Here is a 17,048-nt window from a genome sequence, read left to right on the forward strand (position 1 = left end):
ACAGAAAATGAAGACAATTTGCACCGTCACAGGCAATGTAGTGTGAAAGTAAAATAATGTTTAAACAACATTTTCACCGTATGGCCTTTCTAACATAATACCCTCTGTTTTGTCCTCCCTCTCTTTCCCTCTCTCTCTCTCTCTCTCTCTCTCTCTCTCTCTCATATTCCACTACGGATTCCCTCGCCGTGTTTTGACTGACAGAGCTCCCAGCCGAAGAAGGTAAATATTGATCTTTCCATCATGTTGTTACTGGTCTCTCTTTATGGGTTGCACCGTTAGCATGGGCTCAGTCATTTTGTTTTACTAGAGAGAGGTCAACTTTAAGACTTGGCATATACATATGCACAAAATACATGCACAGCGTTATAGCTGTGTGCAGTGGTGTCCTAGTGCAAAGTTAACCTAAGACCCAATTTAATTGTCATTAAATATTTTAAAATATTTATGTCTGTCTGTCCGCTGTTCTCATGTCTGTCTCTCACAGGTAAATCACTGTGGGAGTTGGTGGTGGAGCAGTTTGAGGACCTCCTGGTGAGGATTCTGCTGCTGGCAGCCTGCGTGTCTTTTGTAAGTGACTTTCTCTCTGGTTTAGATGTGGTTTATTTTATTCCCAGCTAGGGATGCAAATTATCGATTAATTCATTAATCATTAGTTGATTGACCTTATCGATCGATTAACGATTAACTGATAAGCAGCTATTTTCCTGAGAATGTAAATTTCTCTCAGTATCAATAGTGTCTTTAACATAAAAAGCAAAATATTGCTTATATACTGAATAAAAATGCATGTTATATTGCTCAATTGATTGTTGTTTAGGGATATCAATTTTCACAAATTCCCATGATCGATGGATGAATGTTTCGATGTCATTGATTATTTAATTATCAAATATAATGACTACTATACAACGCGTCACCAGCGCCGCCTCAGATGCAGAATGTGTGACTGTTGTGGACGTGCTCTCCCTGAACACCGCACTGAACACGGCAACTAAACCCAATGCATTCACAACCATTTAATACAATAGTGTTCTCATGTTATGTAATATGTCAGTCCCAAATTATTAATCGTTATTATTAGTCGTGCATTTCTGCTTGAGCTGCGCGCGCTGAATGAAGGATACCGTTAAACTGGAGCACTTAGTTTGCTAGCACGTTATTTAACTCAAAGAAACACATCCTATATGAGATTCATCAGATATATTCAAAATAAACATAATATTACAAATTATTTCTGCACAAAATGACGTGAATGCACAAATGAATTTGAACTAAGTTACGTGCCATTCATTCAGAATGATCATGTTGTGGACGCGCTCTTCCTGGAGCAACGCGACACGGCAACTAAACTCAAATAATGCACAATGTTTTATTACAATATTGTTCTCTTTATAATGTTATGTAATATGACAGTCCTGCCAATAGTCATTATTAGTCGTGCAGTGCCGTTTGAGCCGCGCGCACTGAAGCTGATCACGCGCACTACAGCGTTAATTCAAGGGATGCATCCAATATAAGATACATCAGATATAGATAGGCATACACAAAATAAACACAATATTACAACTTACATTTGCACGAAACAAAAGGCTGCGAATGAACACGCAAACTTAGTCATAATGAAGGTGTAAAATGGTCCCAAACAAAACGCACTTTGTTTCGCGGTTGAGCAGCACGCACGCGCATGAACCTGCTTACTCGATGATCGAGAAGTTGTATCGATTAAATGTATTATCGACAATTAATCGATCGTCGATTAATCGTTGACATCCCTATTCCCAGCACAATAATTAGTGTGACAGCCAGACCCCACCATAAGTTTTAAAGCAGGTATAGTTCATGCAGTAGGTGAGGTAATGCAGAACCCTAGACAGAATGAGTTTTCATCACCAACTATCACAAACCGTGCAATTCGGTGAACTAAACCTCAAATTTCAGTAAATGATTGTAATTGATCAGATTGTGTAAGTGAGAGAGGGATTTTTTTTTAATCTCCCTTTCTCATTTTTAAAAATCTGTCTTTTGTAGTCAAATGATATATGTAAAACCTTCACCTGGACTCATTTGTGTGGCTTAAGGTCATTTACCTCGTTGGAATGCTCTGTGGATCTAGAGAACACAGGTAAATGAATTAGGTGACTTAAAGTCAAAGCTCATTTGTCCACAAACCATGTCAGCAAACTCCAAAGAAACTAGATGTGCACTCAGCACTCTCTTCAGTTAGACATTGGAAAGAAAGCATTAAACATCTTTAGTGCTGCACGTTTATCACCTGCAGGATCGGTACAGTGGTTAGTCTCAATAGTGTTACGTCAGATAAGTCTTTGAATAAGATATGTTCAAAATTCCATACTTTCATAATCGCACTGTATAATTACAGGATTTAAGGTCTGGTCTACCATATGGGGTGTTCAAGTACAGTAATGTAGATAGAGCACAACAGATTGGAATTTAACACTCAAGATGTTTTTTTTAAAGTAGAACTATTTTTTTTTAAATTGAAACGTTATCTTAAAAATGCACTGATCATGGTGCGAGATGCAGAAATAAATCTGTGTGAGACATGGCACAAAGTTACCACAGCTAAAAATATTTATAATTACTTATTTGTAATTATATACACTACCGTTCGAAATTGTGCTCAGTACGATTTCTTTCTTTGAAAAAAGTCTCTTATGCTCACCAATGCTGCATTTATTTGATGAAACATACAGTAAAAACAGTCATATTGTGAAATATTACAATTCAAAAAAACTTTTTTCTATTTTAATTAATTAAAAAATGTAATTTTCTGCAGTTATTACAGCAGTCTTCAGTGTCACATGATCTATCAGAAATCATCAGAATTGATATAGTATGTATAGTCAATAAACCATCCTTATGCTGTGACAAATTGATTGTGTTGCTGTGGTTCTGACTTGTTAAACTGATCCGTTTTTCTTATTGGATTTAAAAAAAAATATATATAAAAAGGTAATCTTAAATCAAATTACCCTGAGCTAAACAGTATCTGTGTAAAGGGACAGTAGACTGCTATCCACTTTAAGCTAATCTTAAAGAGCAAAAGCATAGTCTATCCTGCTGCTCTCTTATTGGATTTTATGAATTTACCTTTTTATGAACTTTCCGTCTGACTTCAAGTAGCAACAAGGGCCACTGTCGAACCTCTCAAGCCTCCCGCCGTTCTGTGAGAGTAATATAACATGAGTGTGTGCACACGCAGTGGAACGGATAGTCAGACACTCTTATGGGGGTTTTTTTCCTGTAAAAACTCATTAGCTCCTGTGGTCTTTGTGTACATGCTCTTTGTTTTTATACATCTGCACTCAAAGAGCTTTTGGAGCTCTGCTCATGTAATCTATCATTGTGTGTTTCATCAATACTTTTATCGTCTTAACCGTGGTTAAATTCTATGAGGCGAGCACCAGTCTTCCGACCACTGGAATCCTGCAGAGCACTTGAAATTGATAAAATATATTGCATTAGACCTCCCAGAAAGCAGTGTGCGTGTGTTTGTCTGCTGGTCAAATGCTATGGCGCAATGGAAATACTCCGGGGAGATCAGCCCAGTCTTGAAACTCATTTGTGTGCCTGTTTGAATATATTAAAATCTGTAGCATTCAGCTTTCCTGACTTTTTTGCATGTTATGTGAACAAAGCTCGTGGTATCTAAGCAACGGGGGAGACGTGTAGACAACAATTTTGTTTAAAAAAATATATATATTTTGTTTTTTTTAAACTAGTGTTATTTTGAGGGTATGGTAGCCTGACTCATCCTAGAACAGCATGTGCTGGGAATGAAAGCTATTGGATGGAAACAAACAGATCTACATGTGCAGCCATGCGACTGCTGGTCCCAAGACGCCCGCAATGGTTGCCTATTTTCATTTCAGTTCATTTCAGATTAACTAGCTATATTACTTCTGTCTTGAAGAGCTTTTCATTCCTTTTCTGTCATCGTTCATTTTTCCTTCTTTCATTTCAGCCATTTCTTACTACTTCTTGTGTGTCTCTCTACGTTATCTTGTCTGCACATTCCTGGTGTACAGAGATCTCTGTAGAATCAGTTGCGGCTTCAGCAGATCTCTGGCAGAGTGTACATCAGTATAATGTCATTTACTGCAAATCATCAGAGAAATGGTCACCTGAGCAATGGATGGACTTCCTGTATTAAAATGTTAAAGAGTAAGCCAACTGTGAGGCATTTTAATTTGTAAGATTTTAATTTATTTTTTACTTCCGAGAGTGGGGTGAAGTTATGAATGATGCAATTTATGTACAAATTCTACATGTGACTATTCATCATCAGAAACCTGTCCTGAGTTCATATTTTGGTCACTATGAAAAGCTTTTAGGTAATGATGGCATGAAAACTTTTTATTTTTTTAAACATGATGAAATGAATGAAAACATTCATTGTATTGTTTGTGGTATAATATTCACAATACTTTTTTACATTACTATGTTCAAAAACTGAAGTTGAAGTTGAAACCTCAAATTCCTCTTTGTCAGTGATATTCTTGGTCAGTCACTTTGTGCTCAATGGTGAAACTGATCTGAAGATGACAATGACTGGATCATTGTGACTATTTGACCAAAGCTAAATGCATTAAGAACCTGTATGACTTGCTCTCTTCTGTGGAACACAAAAGAAGATACTTTTAAAGAATGTTTCAGCTGATTTTGCTCATTCAGTGAAAGTCAGTAGGGTTCTAAACAATGACTTTCACTGAATGGACAAAAACAAAAAAAACAAAATTCAAAACATCCAAATTTTGCTCAAACTAATAACAGTTTGTATGCCATTGTTTGTCAGCTGAAATGATCTAGTCAGTCCATTTGTATTCTGTTTGAAGTGTAAAAACTGAGGGAATGCAAAGAGGATCTACAGTCTACTGATATTTATGAGTGAAGAGACCTCAGTTGGACTAGCCGCCCAGAGCCATGACTTGACAGGATTTAGCTGAGCTCTGTGATCTAAACTCTAAGCTGCTCATCTGTGTGGCTTTCATCAATATTTCAGTAATTGTCATCTTTCCACCCGTTTTGTTTTATGGGATCCTTTTTGCTCTTCATCACTTTCTCATTCCGCCTCTTTGACTATTTCTGGTCTCTTCATTCTCTCCCCTGTCATCCGCCTGCCCATCTTATTTCACGGTTACTCAGTGTTCTAAAGTAGCCTTATCAGTTTGTAATGAAAGGTTAAAGACAGACCGCTCTTTGACTGATCTGTATTGAAGTTGCTTAGAATTTGGTGGAAGGAGAGAGTGTGTCGTATGAATGCATGATATGAAAGAGTGGAGGACAAAACGCCAACTTGTCTATATAAAGTACATAAAGTTCATGCAATTATTAGTGTATTTATGGTCAAATTACTTAGCCCCTTTTTCATCTTTTGTTATTGCTCCTCCACCCTCTATCCCTCCCCCTCATTTTTGTCTTTTTTTCAAGACATCCACAAAACTCAAAATTAGTTTTTAGTTGCCTCTAACTGTCCTTTTAAAGAAATTGTTGGCTTGTAGTGCCATTGAACAAATATTTTAGGTCAACTCGCGCCAAGCTTTTCTGGAGTTTCAATCTCTGATGAGAAGTTGAACAGATCAACACTGTCAGAAAGTAATGAACTTCAAGGCCGTCTCTGCGATCTGTAAAAATCAAGCCGTCACATTCCATTCCATTCCCTATCATGCATATTGCTGCTTTTAGCTTCTAAGGCAACTCAGGATTTTTCTGAAAATGCCTCCCACCCCGGGCCAAACTCCCACATATCTTCCCGCGGGCCATGTACCTGATGGCATGATTTCACTGGAATATTTGTTATGGGTGTGGATTGATCCAGTATCTTGTTTCATAACAGGCAGAGCCTGATGTTTATTGTACTAGCTATTTATTTAAAAGTGGTACTGTAGGGTCTCCTCAGGCCTCAACAAGGGCTTTTTTCAGTACTTTATTAGTTTTAATACTTTAATTTCCCTGCCAACATAAGACTTTATTCATATTTATGAAAGAAGTGTTTTATGCTCACCAAGGCTGCACTTATTTTATATTTTTATTGTGTGTTATTGCAATTTAAAGTTCTATTTGAATATATTGTAAAATGTAATTTATTCCTGTGATGGCAAAGCGGAATTTTCAGCAGCCATTACTCCAGTCTTCAGCAATGGAAATAGAAATAGAAATAAAAAAACATTTTATAACATTATAAATGTCTTTACTGACATTTTTGCTCATTTAAGAAGTGTGTGTGTGTACTGTGTATACCCCCCCCCCCCCCCCCCCACACACACACACACACACACTCATTTATTTATTTATTATTAAATATGAACAGAACTGAAATTCGAATACGAGGTAGGAGTAATTTATGTTGTGTTTGTTCATTAGGTGTTGGCTCTGTTTGAGGATGGGGAGGAGTCGACCACAGCTTTCGTGGAGCCTATTGTCATCTTGCTCATTCTGGTGGCCAACGCAGTCATTGGAGTCTGGCAGGTGGGTGCGTGCGGGCTGAGAAACTGAAGGACCTCAAAGAAATTCTTCTCAATGAGTAATGTCAGAACAGAGAGTCTGCTTGATGTCTCACTGTTTAGGATTACCGGTAGATATGCTACAACTACTACTAAGGTCTTCTGTTCCCAAACATGACAGATGATTATCAGGTGTTCATATTAGTTTATCAGTGTGTACATAAGGATCCGTGACATGTCATTTACATTTATACCACAATGGCAGGACACAGGAGTGGACTGCATTGACAGAGATAAATGTCTTAGCACTGTCTGTCAATGCAGTCCACTCCTGTGTCCTGCTATTGATAGCCTGCCCCCCTTTTGAAAAATATGAAGAAATCACATATCCAAACTGAAATATATACAGTTCATGAAGCCCTTGTACTACAAGTATAAGTGTGAAAGCAGACAGTCATCAAGTCAGAATTAATTATTGTCATAAAAATAAAAACTTAGAAAGGGCTTAAATGTATTGTGAAGTTACTAGAAGTTTATTTGTAGGAAATGTCTTTATGGGAAATAAATATGAAACTGGCCTTGATTATTTCTAATATGAAGATAGCTAAAATTGTAAAGTTTTATTAAATATTTTTTCATGTCATTTAATTTAGAGAAGACTCTAAAATGCTAACTGATGTTTATTCACATCTTTTAAGCATCCATTCAGAATTGAGACAGTCTATCCCATTCAGTTCCAGTCTTCCCTGCACACATTTACACCTCTCCGGCCAAGATATGGCTCTAATTATTATTCTATTGTCTTCAAAAATCCATTATTTCTTTGATCAAGCTTGTCCTTCACCACCTTTGGCTTTGTATAAATTCCCTTCTTTAAATAAAAAAAGGAAACTTTCCAAAGATCTTTACTTTTCAAAATTAGTCATAAAACATAATTGATCCTGGTAACAGGAGCATAAGGGCTAGCTAACATGTTAGCTTATTACAGCATTAAAACATAACAATTTATTAGATTATAACCATGTTTTTTGCACCAAACTCACTTTATAAAGTCAGTCGAGTGTTAGAAATAACTTTCTGTGATCCCATGTGGCTAATTACAAAATGAGGCAGAAAATATATTATTTTATAGTATTCTGTACTGTGATAAAGGCTATTTTGATTAGCATTGCATTATAAATATACATCCTTATGAATATACCCATCTGTTGAAATTTTGTCTGATACTGAATTTTGCAGCTTGCATCTGATATGATGGACAATGGTTTATTTTTTAATTCGTATATCTTTTTTCTTTTTATTATTATTATTATTTTAATTCATAAATTCTATTATAGTAATAATTTTACAAATTGTAATATTATATATATTTTTATTTTTATTTTTTTCCTTACTATCAGAACATTATCACATTGTACTGCAGAAGAGATAGATAACTTTTTATTTATGTTTTAAACCTGCCATTGAAAACAAGAGCCGGCTACTGACATCTTAGCCTAATCAGACCAATGAAATATGGGCTGTTACCAATGCGCTACATGTGTATCCTTGCTGATACTATTGTGGTTTGTTGTATGGTCTCAGGAGCGAAATGCAGAGAGCGCCATCGAGGCTCTGAAGGAGTACGAGCCAGAGATGGGCAAAGTTTACCGCATGAACCGCACAGCCGTCCAGAGGATCAAAGCTCGAGACATTGTGCCTGGAGATATCGTGGAGGTTTCTGGTAAGTTTCGGCCGGTTTCTATTATCTATTATTTCTTTCCATTTTCTCTCTCCCTCCCTCTCTCCCTCTCTCTCTCTCTCTCTCCATCTCTCTCCCTCTCCCTCTCTCTGTCCATTTGATAATACGCCATCTGTTCTCAGTCTCTTCCTTTGTGTAATGAGAAGGACTCGAATCTACAGAGATGATGTTTGTGGAACAATACACATACTTCACCACATCCCCCGTCTTGAGTCCTGTGGACATTTTGAGGTTTATTCTGTCCATTTACCCACGTGGTCTGACATAATATGCAGTGGAGTTTTTTTCTTCTTCTTCTTCTTCCAGTCATCACCACCTCTCACTGTACCCAAAACACACAAACACAGGCTGTCGTTTTCCCCAGTCTTCCCATTGGCTTGTGTGGCTGCCCAGAGTGTATGTTTATGTGTGTTTCACCACAACTCTTTGCCCTGAACAGGAGCCCTTCAGGGTTTCTCTCTGTGTGTGCGTGTGTGTGTGTGTGTTTGGGCTCCTTGCCATAAACTTGAAAGCAGAGCAGGAATATCCCAGACTGTATTACGTAAGTGGCTTTCCTGTGAGTATGAGGGTGCCAAGCAGAGACATGCAGGAAAAAGTGTGTGTGTGTGTGTATTCTGTTCATAGTGCAAAGCTGAAAAGTGACTATAGTGCTCTGTCTTTTTTTTCTCTCATCCCTCTTGTTGAAGATGTAGCCTTCCTTTTGTTTCCATACTGTCAGTCCCACCGTTCTCCACCTGCATGTGACTGCAGTGACTCCCTCACACATACATATGTGCCCACTCTAATTGGGGATTCTGCCAGTGTATATGTAGACGCTAAGATCAAAGTAGACCTGTTGTCATTCTGTTATGGCTTGACCATATCTGTGCATCACACGCGCACATATACATTTGCTAGTCTTGGCTTCAAAGTAATCAGTGTTTGCTTCTTTAAAACCCTGCATGCTAATGATCTCCAGTCTGCATCAGCCAAGTGTGGAGGAGAGGAGATGACAACGAGGAGGGGGATGATCAACTGCTTTTCACTATTACAGTGAAAACAAAATAAAGATCAGACTAGTAATCCCTTTGTTATACCACAAGATTTTCCAATTCATGTTTAAGAGCAGCCACATTCATTCAGAAACATGGATGCAGCCACATCGCTTCGTTTGCTTATGAATGGAGGTGAAAGTGAGAGAGTCAAAGATGAGACTGGTGTGGGTGTTGAAGGGAACGAGAGTACGAGGAGATTCAGAATGTGTGAGGGAGACAGAGAGCACGAAAGCATGAAAGACAGATGAGCTGGAGGGAGCGATAAATGCGGGGAGATGCAGAGAGAGAGAGGAAGTGGAATTGAAGAGATAGGAATGAGATGTGGGTTACATTACCTGTCTTAGCACGGTGGTAACAGGCGTCTCTTTGTTCATTTGCACTGTTTGGTCTTATGCCTTGACAAGCCCGCATTCCAGCGGCCGGATTCTCCTCTCTGCACACATACACATGCTCACACTGTCAGGCTTCACCCTCCGACACCTATTGGGCATGTCACCATGGTAACAAGTCCCAGAGTCCCTCCCATGTCAAGGTCAAACTGACAGACATGTACAGTAAAGTAACAGGCATCACTGTCAGTCCAGATGTTTCCAGCATCAAGTTTCTGTCCTTCCTGAAAGCCAAGATTTTACCACAAAACCACACCCAATCCAACCATATTTGATGTTTAATATACAGAATTTAATAAACAGAATTTAGGACCAATTAGATGTAACTGTAGACAGAGATAACTAGCAAATGCAACTGAAATAGAACAAAAAAAGAGGCAGACACAGTTGGTTTGACCCTGGAAAGGACAGCAAATCAGATTTTCATGTAAGAAACAACAATTATTATTATTATAATAATTATGTTGAAAAACAATATTTATATATAATGGCTTTATATTTTCTTCACAAGGGGATCATTCTATCTGGGGATCATGGCATCAAAAATGTCCCTGTTCTAGAACATTTTTAACAAACTCTTTTAATTTTTGCTGCTATATAGTTAAACATCATGGCTGGATTGATTGATATTTTTGGCTTGCGAGTGAGATTTTTGGCATTTTCCTCTTCCTGAAGCCTTGAGCACTTCCCAGCCTGCAAGCTGAACAAAAACGAAACAAGGTGAATTGGTCCAAGGGGAGAAGAGAAGAGGTGTTTCCACTCCAGAGGTCTGTGAGGGTGGAAACGGCTGGCACTCTATGCATCTTCTGCACTTTGTCCTTTGTCGTAATGGGCAATGGGGGAAAGGGAGATGGCTCTGAGGTTCAAGATTCATCCACAGGTTTATAGCTATGAGAATCCACTAACGAGGTGCAGACACATTCACACACACATGCTGAGCTGCTTGTGCTGGGTTCATTGGTTATAGTCATAGCATTTAACAAGTCCTGTTCAGTAAGTGGGAAGCACTGGCAGGACAGAGGTGTTGTCAGCTGCATCTGCTGATATATTTCTCAATTTCTGTCTAACCCGACTGCAACAATGACATAATCTTGTTGCTAAGCACTATCAAACATGTGTAAACAAACATGCAACAACCCCTACCTAAAAACTCCACTTTCTCCAGAGGTTGAATGAAAATTACACATAGGAAAAAGGCACTTGTGAGAACTATAAATTGGCAACTACAGCCAAAAAAAAGAAAAAAAGATTCAAAACAAATGGCAACCAAAAATATGACCCTCAACACCCGTTCCCCTATCCTCGCAACAAAGTTCTTTCCTGTACCCGTCATTCGTAAGTGGCAATTCCATCGGAACTTTTGTTGTGGACCACCACCAATAGAATCGGAGGTCGGAAAACAGTTTAGCCGTTTTTATTGTATTGATTTTATTGCATGCATGAGTAATATAGATATTCATAGATTATTTACACTTTTATTTCCAGTCAGCCCAGTATTGTGCCAGCATTATGGTTGCAGTAATCACAATATCCGAAGTGGAACTTTCCCTCAGCTGTTTCGGAGATTCAAAAATAACATTGTCACTCCATAATAATATCCGATGAACCAGAAAGGGGCTTTACAGAATGTCTGGAGATTTTGAAAAAAACTCAGTTGTTCTTTCACTCTCTTTGGGATGAGTAACAGTGAAGCATCCACTCTGTGTTTTAAAAGGAATTCACTTTAGCTCGATCACCTTTTAGTCATACCCACAGGCTTTTGGATCAGCATTCGCAAACATCTTGAACTCACCATCCTCTGTTATTACACTGTCCCACATTTATAAGTAAGCATGCGTCACCCGTTCTAATCAGGTTTATGCCCGATGTCCGTGGCGGCCTGTTTCCTGCTATCAGATGCTTGCCATCTACTGTCATAATGTCTTTGTATATTTAGCTCACTTTGCATTGTTCTGGCTTGGTATGGCGAAAAGCTGCTCGCATTAGCATTTAGATGGGTTCAGTACCCATTCGCAGTGTGACTGAGTGGGTGGGAGACACCGCTGAGGGGGGAAAGAGGGAGCGATAAAATCCAAGAATGAGAAAAGAAAGGTCCGTCGTTCTGGGAACATAAACCGTTTCCCGCCCACCGTGCCCTCTCTATCCCCTCTCCCACACAGAACAGCCCCTGATGGGGGTGTTGTCTCCCTCCTCAGAGACCCCCAGGCTGATGTGAGCCATTCCTGTGACGTGGGAGGAAGAGAGACTGTTCGGCTGAGAAATTGTGTCCAGAGGGTTGGAGCAGAAAAAAAGAAAAAAATGGAAATGGGGTGAAGAGATATTCTACTGTACATGATAGTATTATGTAAGATCATGTGACTCTGACTAACAAAACAATTGGTCGTTCAATTTGTCGATATCCCAACCTCTTTTATAGTTTCTACACTGTCCGGGCCACTAATCCACAATCTGTCTAGCAGTGTGTAAAAGACTAAAGGGAAGTGTGGCTGCTCTCTTGCATGCCCAGGCACCTCCAGCTCAGCCTAAGGGTTTAAACGGAGTATAATTATGGCACTAAGGGTCTCTAATTGCTTTAAAATGCCTGTTAAGTGCCCCTGCAGCCTGTCCTGGTCCAGGAGCTATATGGCATGGGGATGAGAATTTGCAAGTTCACTGACACCCAGCTGCAAGGTTATAGGTAGACATGGAAACTGCACATGGAAAATGGGTTTGAACATGGAAAAATGTTATTGATGGAAAAAAAAATGATAAAAAAATGATATTTATTTAAATATTATTTTTAATTATGTATTTGAAAGTATATACAGTACACTACTGTTCAAAAGTTTGAAGTCAGTAAGTTTAAAAAAAAAAGATATGAATACTTTTATTGTATTATAGGACCCATTAAATTGATCAAAAGTGACAGTAAAGACTTTTATAATGTTACAAAGGACTTAAATATATGCTCTTATGAACTTTCTATTCCAAAGAGAAAGTTCTGGGATACATTTTGGGATACACTTTTTTTTTACTATTCCTTCTAAAGAAAATGGATCTCAGTTTGAAAATATTAAACCGAACAACTTTTTACAACATTTATAATATGAAATGTTTCTTGAGCAGCAAATCAGCATATTAGAATGATTTCTGAAGGATCATGTGACACTGAAGACTGGAGTAAGGTAGGAAAGAACAAAGGTTCATTAACCCAAGCTACTACAAAATATGTATTGCTTTAAGCCTAATTGGCTGTAAGGACTCTGAAAACGACACATTAGTTGATTCTTTTTCATCCATCTGGCTAGGTTTTTCCCACCTCTTGTTTTTTCTTCTTTTGTATTAGAAGTGCCTTTTTTTTTTATTAGAAGCATGAACCGAATATTGATCACTCTGTGTGCTCTCATCAACTCTGGTATCGAACGGTGTTCCAGTGTGTCTGCAGTTAGTCTTCGAAGTGGTGTTTCTCTCTCTCTTGCTCTCTCTTTCTTTTTGTTTCAGTCACTTTTTTGCTTTGCTTCAGGCTTTGTGTCCTAGTAGTTCAGCTTCGATCTGTTGTAATTAAGTGTTTACCTGGAAAACAAGAGGTCAAGAACAGCCTTAAATGATGGCTGTGCAGTAGCCTGTCTTATATCATGTTTATGATTGCAGTTATGACCCCTCAGGCATATGTCCTACACACTTTTTTCAGTCTGTCTTGCATTCATCAGTAACATAGGAGGGTCTTTGCCTGCCTTTTGATGAAGTAACTCTCAACCCATTTTGTTTTCTAGTTGGGGATAAAGTGCCAGCAGATATTAGGATCACATCAATCAAATCCACCACCCTAAGAGTGGACCAGTCCATTCTCACAGGTACTGTGGACGTCTGAGATAAACAGCGTTTGTCACTGCCCAATTCCCAGTATTGCTTTATTTAAAACTTTTCCTTGTGTTCTTTAGGTGAATCTGTGTCTATTATCAAACACACTGATCCCGTCCCAGATCCTCGAGCTGTCAATCAAGACAAAAAGAACATGCTGTTTTCTGTAAGCACTTCACTTCCTGTTTTGGGAGAGGAACTTCTCATGTGCATATAATAAGCAGTATATTTGCATATAAGCAATAAGTTGCCTTCCCACCGCATATCATTTTTTGTCTTCTTTCTGTGTCTTTTTTTTTATTCTGTCCTGTTTCTTTTGTATCTCTAGTTTGGAGGATGTCATTAGACTGTAGTAGGATATAATAAGACTTAAGTATTCTGTTCGTGCACTCAGTCTAAACATACATTTCCTGTCTGCGTTCAATTGCGGTCATTCAGATGCTCTAAGTAGGCATGCATTTGACCGCTCTCAATCCACTTAGATTGCGTTAATATCATCTGGGGATAGGGAACACCTGAGGTGACGTTATTGGCCTAGTGAGTGATAGTATAACGTCAGAGTTAATGCAGTCTCCCTGTTTTCTTCTTTAGTCATTTAAAATAAACTGTATATGGCGCATTTACTTTTATAGTCCAGCTTAATGCATTTTCCAACACATCGTGGTAATGAAAGATGTAGTTTCCTATCAGGGGAAAATGTCCCGAATGAGATTATAGCTAACTCTACTCAAGTCAATGATTTTTCCAAGCTACACTTTATAAAAATATATGAGACTGAGGAACATCTGATGCTGTTGTTTCCTTTGCTAAAGTGTAAATTTAGATTTGAAAGGTCTTTGGTGGCTTTGTTTCATTTAGGTGTATATGTGTATGTGCTAAAATAGGCCTGTTCTCATGTTTTCCGAAAGGGCACAAACATCGCTTCGGGTCGGGCCATCGGCGTTGTCATCTCCACCGGTGTTTCCACTGAAATCGGTAAGATCCGTAACCAGATGGCGGCAACTGAGCAGGAGAAAACTCCACTGCAGCAGAAGCTAGATGAGTTCGGTCAACAGCTCTCGAAGGTCATCTCCCTCGTCTGCATCGCCGTCTGGGTCATTAACATCGGCCATTTCGCTGACCCGGTCCACGGCGGCTCATGGATCCGAGGTGCCATCTACTACTTCAAGATAGCTGTGGCCTTGGCAGTGGCTGCTATCCCGGAGGGTCTTCCAGCTGTCATCACCACCTGCCTGGCACTGGGAACCCGTCGTATGGCCAAGAAAAACGCCATTGTCCGTTCACTGCCCTCGGTGGAGACGCTGGGATGCACCTCCGTTATCTGCTCAGACAAGACTGGGACCCTGACGACCAACCAGATGTCTGTCTGCAGGGTGAGTGATGTGGCTGTTCGAGTCAAAAGCAGAGATGCTGTCTCATTCAGCATCAGAACTGATGTCTGCGGGCAGATCTTGATTTTATGTCAGGGTTGGTGACAGCTTCGTTTTTCATTCGCAGTCTTATGCTGACATATGGTCCTATGTGAGCTTTTTTTCTTTTAATATATAACTTAAACAGCACAGATTTTGAACCTTTTTTTTTATTTGTACATTCACAAGAGGTGATTTATTGCTTGCTATAACCAGAGCCAGAACGTATTTCAAACTGTCATGAAGCGAGGCATTGGAGTTCTCCCTAAAAATTGCATTTTATTTTCAAATTCATGATAGATTCACCTGAGGAATACCCTTTAAAAAAAGGGGGGGACGCACTGTCTTACGAATTCATTTTTTTACCACGTCTTGGAATTCTTTCTCACTGATTCCAGACGTGTGTGTGCCATTTAATGTGGTTTCTGGAGCTCTGGCAGGTGGGTTTCTAGGCCTGTACTATAGTGGTGTTTACCATAAGAGCAAGTCTTTGATGCCTTGCCAGGGCCTCTCATACAGAGTTGAATGATGCAACAGCAGCAGGCTCTCTGGCTGCCATATGGAAGACCATAGAAACACACCAGGCACAACATGAGAGGTGAGAAAGAGAGTTACTAGACTGGTCAGATAGCACTTCAGAGCCAATTCAATTGATTGATCAAGTTTTAGACATTTATTTTGTATGCTCTTTTATTTTGTATAGGGCAACAGCATAGCTTATTCTTCATATAGGCTACACTGAGAACTATTTAGAAATTTTAAGTCAAAATTGACAATACTTATTTTTTTGGAATATTGTCTTTAATCTAAAAGATTTATCAGTGAACTTTTTTTTTAATTCATGTGCCCTTGTAATCTTTCATCAAAAAAAATGTACATCACCTTGCAACAACATCTCTCCTCATGACGTGTTCATCAGCCCGAGGGTTGCGCAATAATCCATTCCCCTCCAGCAATCGGTCACTCGCATGATATCATCCATTAGCATAACGAAAATCACCCAATCGATTCCCGATCAGTTTTCAAATCCCGCCAGAGAACCAGTTTCACTCAAATATTCAGAACAATAAGAAAAGTCGATCACAATTTCTGTATCATGCTGATTTTTTTTTTTATATCAATACATAAAGTAATTGGACCACCTTCTAAATAGCAAACTTCACATACTGTCGAGTAGAGAGTAAAAGTTGCTTACATATTTGATACTTAGTAAAACTGCAAAGTAGCCAAAAATATACTTGCGTATCAGTAACTAATTAAATTTACTCCAATACTTTACACCACTGGGAAAGTGGAAATAAAGGAACCTACGTATCAAAACTTCTGATTTAATCTGTTTATTTAAACAGCGTTGCATCTGAAGTACAAGCACTATAGACAACCTTATTGATTATAACAGGTGTGTTCTAGTTTTGTAACATCACTGAATTATGAATTCACTTTGGAATTTATCTTTATTTATAAGATTTTTGAGAGAATGTTGGTATCTTTAAAAGTAATCTGTATTATAATGTTGCTCTGTTTAGGGCAGGACTACATGTTTGTCCAATGGCAGTGTTTGGGAAACCAGTGTGAAAACAGTAGTTGTTTTTGCAGTTGTATTTGTCGCTGCTAATGCTCCGTAAAGCACACACTTCAGCTTAAAGCTTCTTGATCTGGTTAACCCAATCACACCCATAAGCACTACCACTGAACCATGAACTTGTTTTCCATGGAATTTAATCCCACTATCATACCTTCATGAAACTCAAGTGTCCAAGTTTGTGTTCGCATGACTGCCACCCTTGTGTGTGTGTGTGTGTGTCCTGACTCACAACACAACTAAGAACGGCATGCATACGTACTTGTTCTTTTGTGTTTTAAGGTGTTGTAGCTGTATTTCAGTGCCATCACTCTTTCCTAAAAGCTGGTCATGTTATTACTGAGATTTTCTACTGTCGTAACGAAGGAGAGTTTGACCATGCTACATCCATTCGTCACCACCATTCTGGGTTTTGAAGTGATGGTCATATTTGCAACATTTATTTATAGTGCTGTAGTCCCTTTTATGTTGTTGCTTCCGGAGAGTCAGGACATGTTGAAGTCACTCTGAGACACTCTGGGACACTCAAGGTGTATGTTTCTGTTTGTGCGCAATGGAAAATCTTAAACTTGTACAGACAGGTTGG

General features: G+C 38.8%; 1 protein-coding gene across 2 annotated transcripts in view; it reads left to right on the forward strand.

The window, feature by feature from the left end:
- The first annotated feature begins 209 nt into the window (after positions 1-209).
- The window catches only part of atp2a3 (ATPase sarcoplasmic/endoplasmic reticulum Ca2+ transporting 3), a 41,769-nt gene continuing 24,930 nt past the window's right edge, over positions 210-17,048 (forward strand). For both annotated transcript variants that reach the window (XM_079608704.1, XM_079608703.1), the window contains exons 1-7: positions 210-222; positions 488-570; positions 6,388-6,492; positions 8,052-8,190; positions 13,384-13,464; positions 13,552-13,637; positions 14,380-14,844. In XM_079608704.1, the coding sequence (XP_079464830.1) occupies positions 8,103-8,190; positions 13,384-13,464; positions 13,552-13,637; positions 14,380-14,844 (720 nt within the window). In that variant the 5' untranslated portion in view covers positions 210-222; positions 488-570; positions 6,388-6,492; positions 8,052-8,102. The remainder of the gene's footprint in view (positions 223-487; positions 571-6,387; positions 6,493-8,051; positions 8,191-13,383; positions 13,465-13,551; positions 13,638-14,379; positions 14,845-17,048) is intronic.

The sequence above is a fragment of the Phoxinus phoxinus genome, assembly GCF_949152265.1.
Source record: "Phoxinus phoxinus genome assembly, chromosome: 3".
NCBI lineage: Eukaryota > Metazoa > Chordata > Actinopteri > Cypriniformes > Leuciscidae > Phoxinus > Phoxinus phoxinus.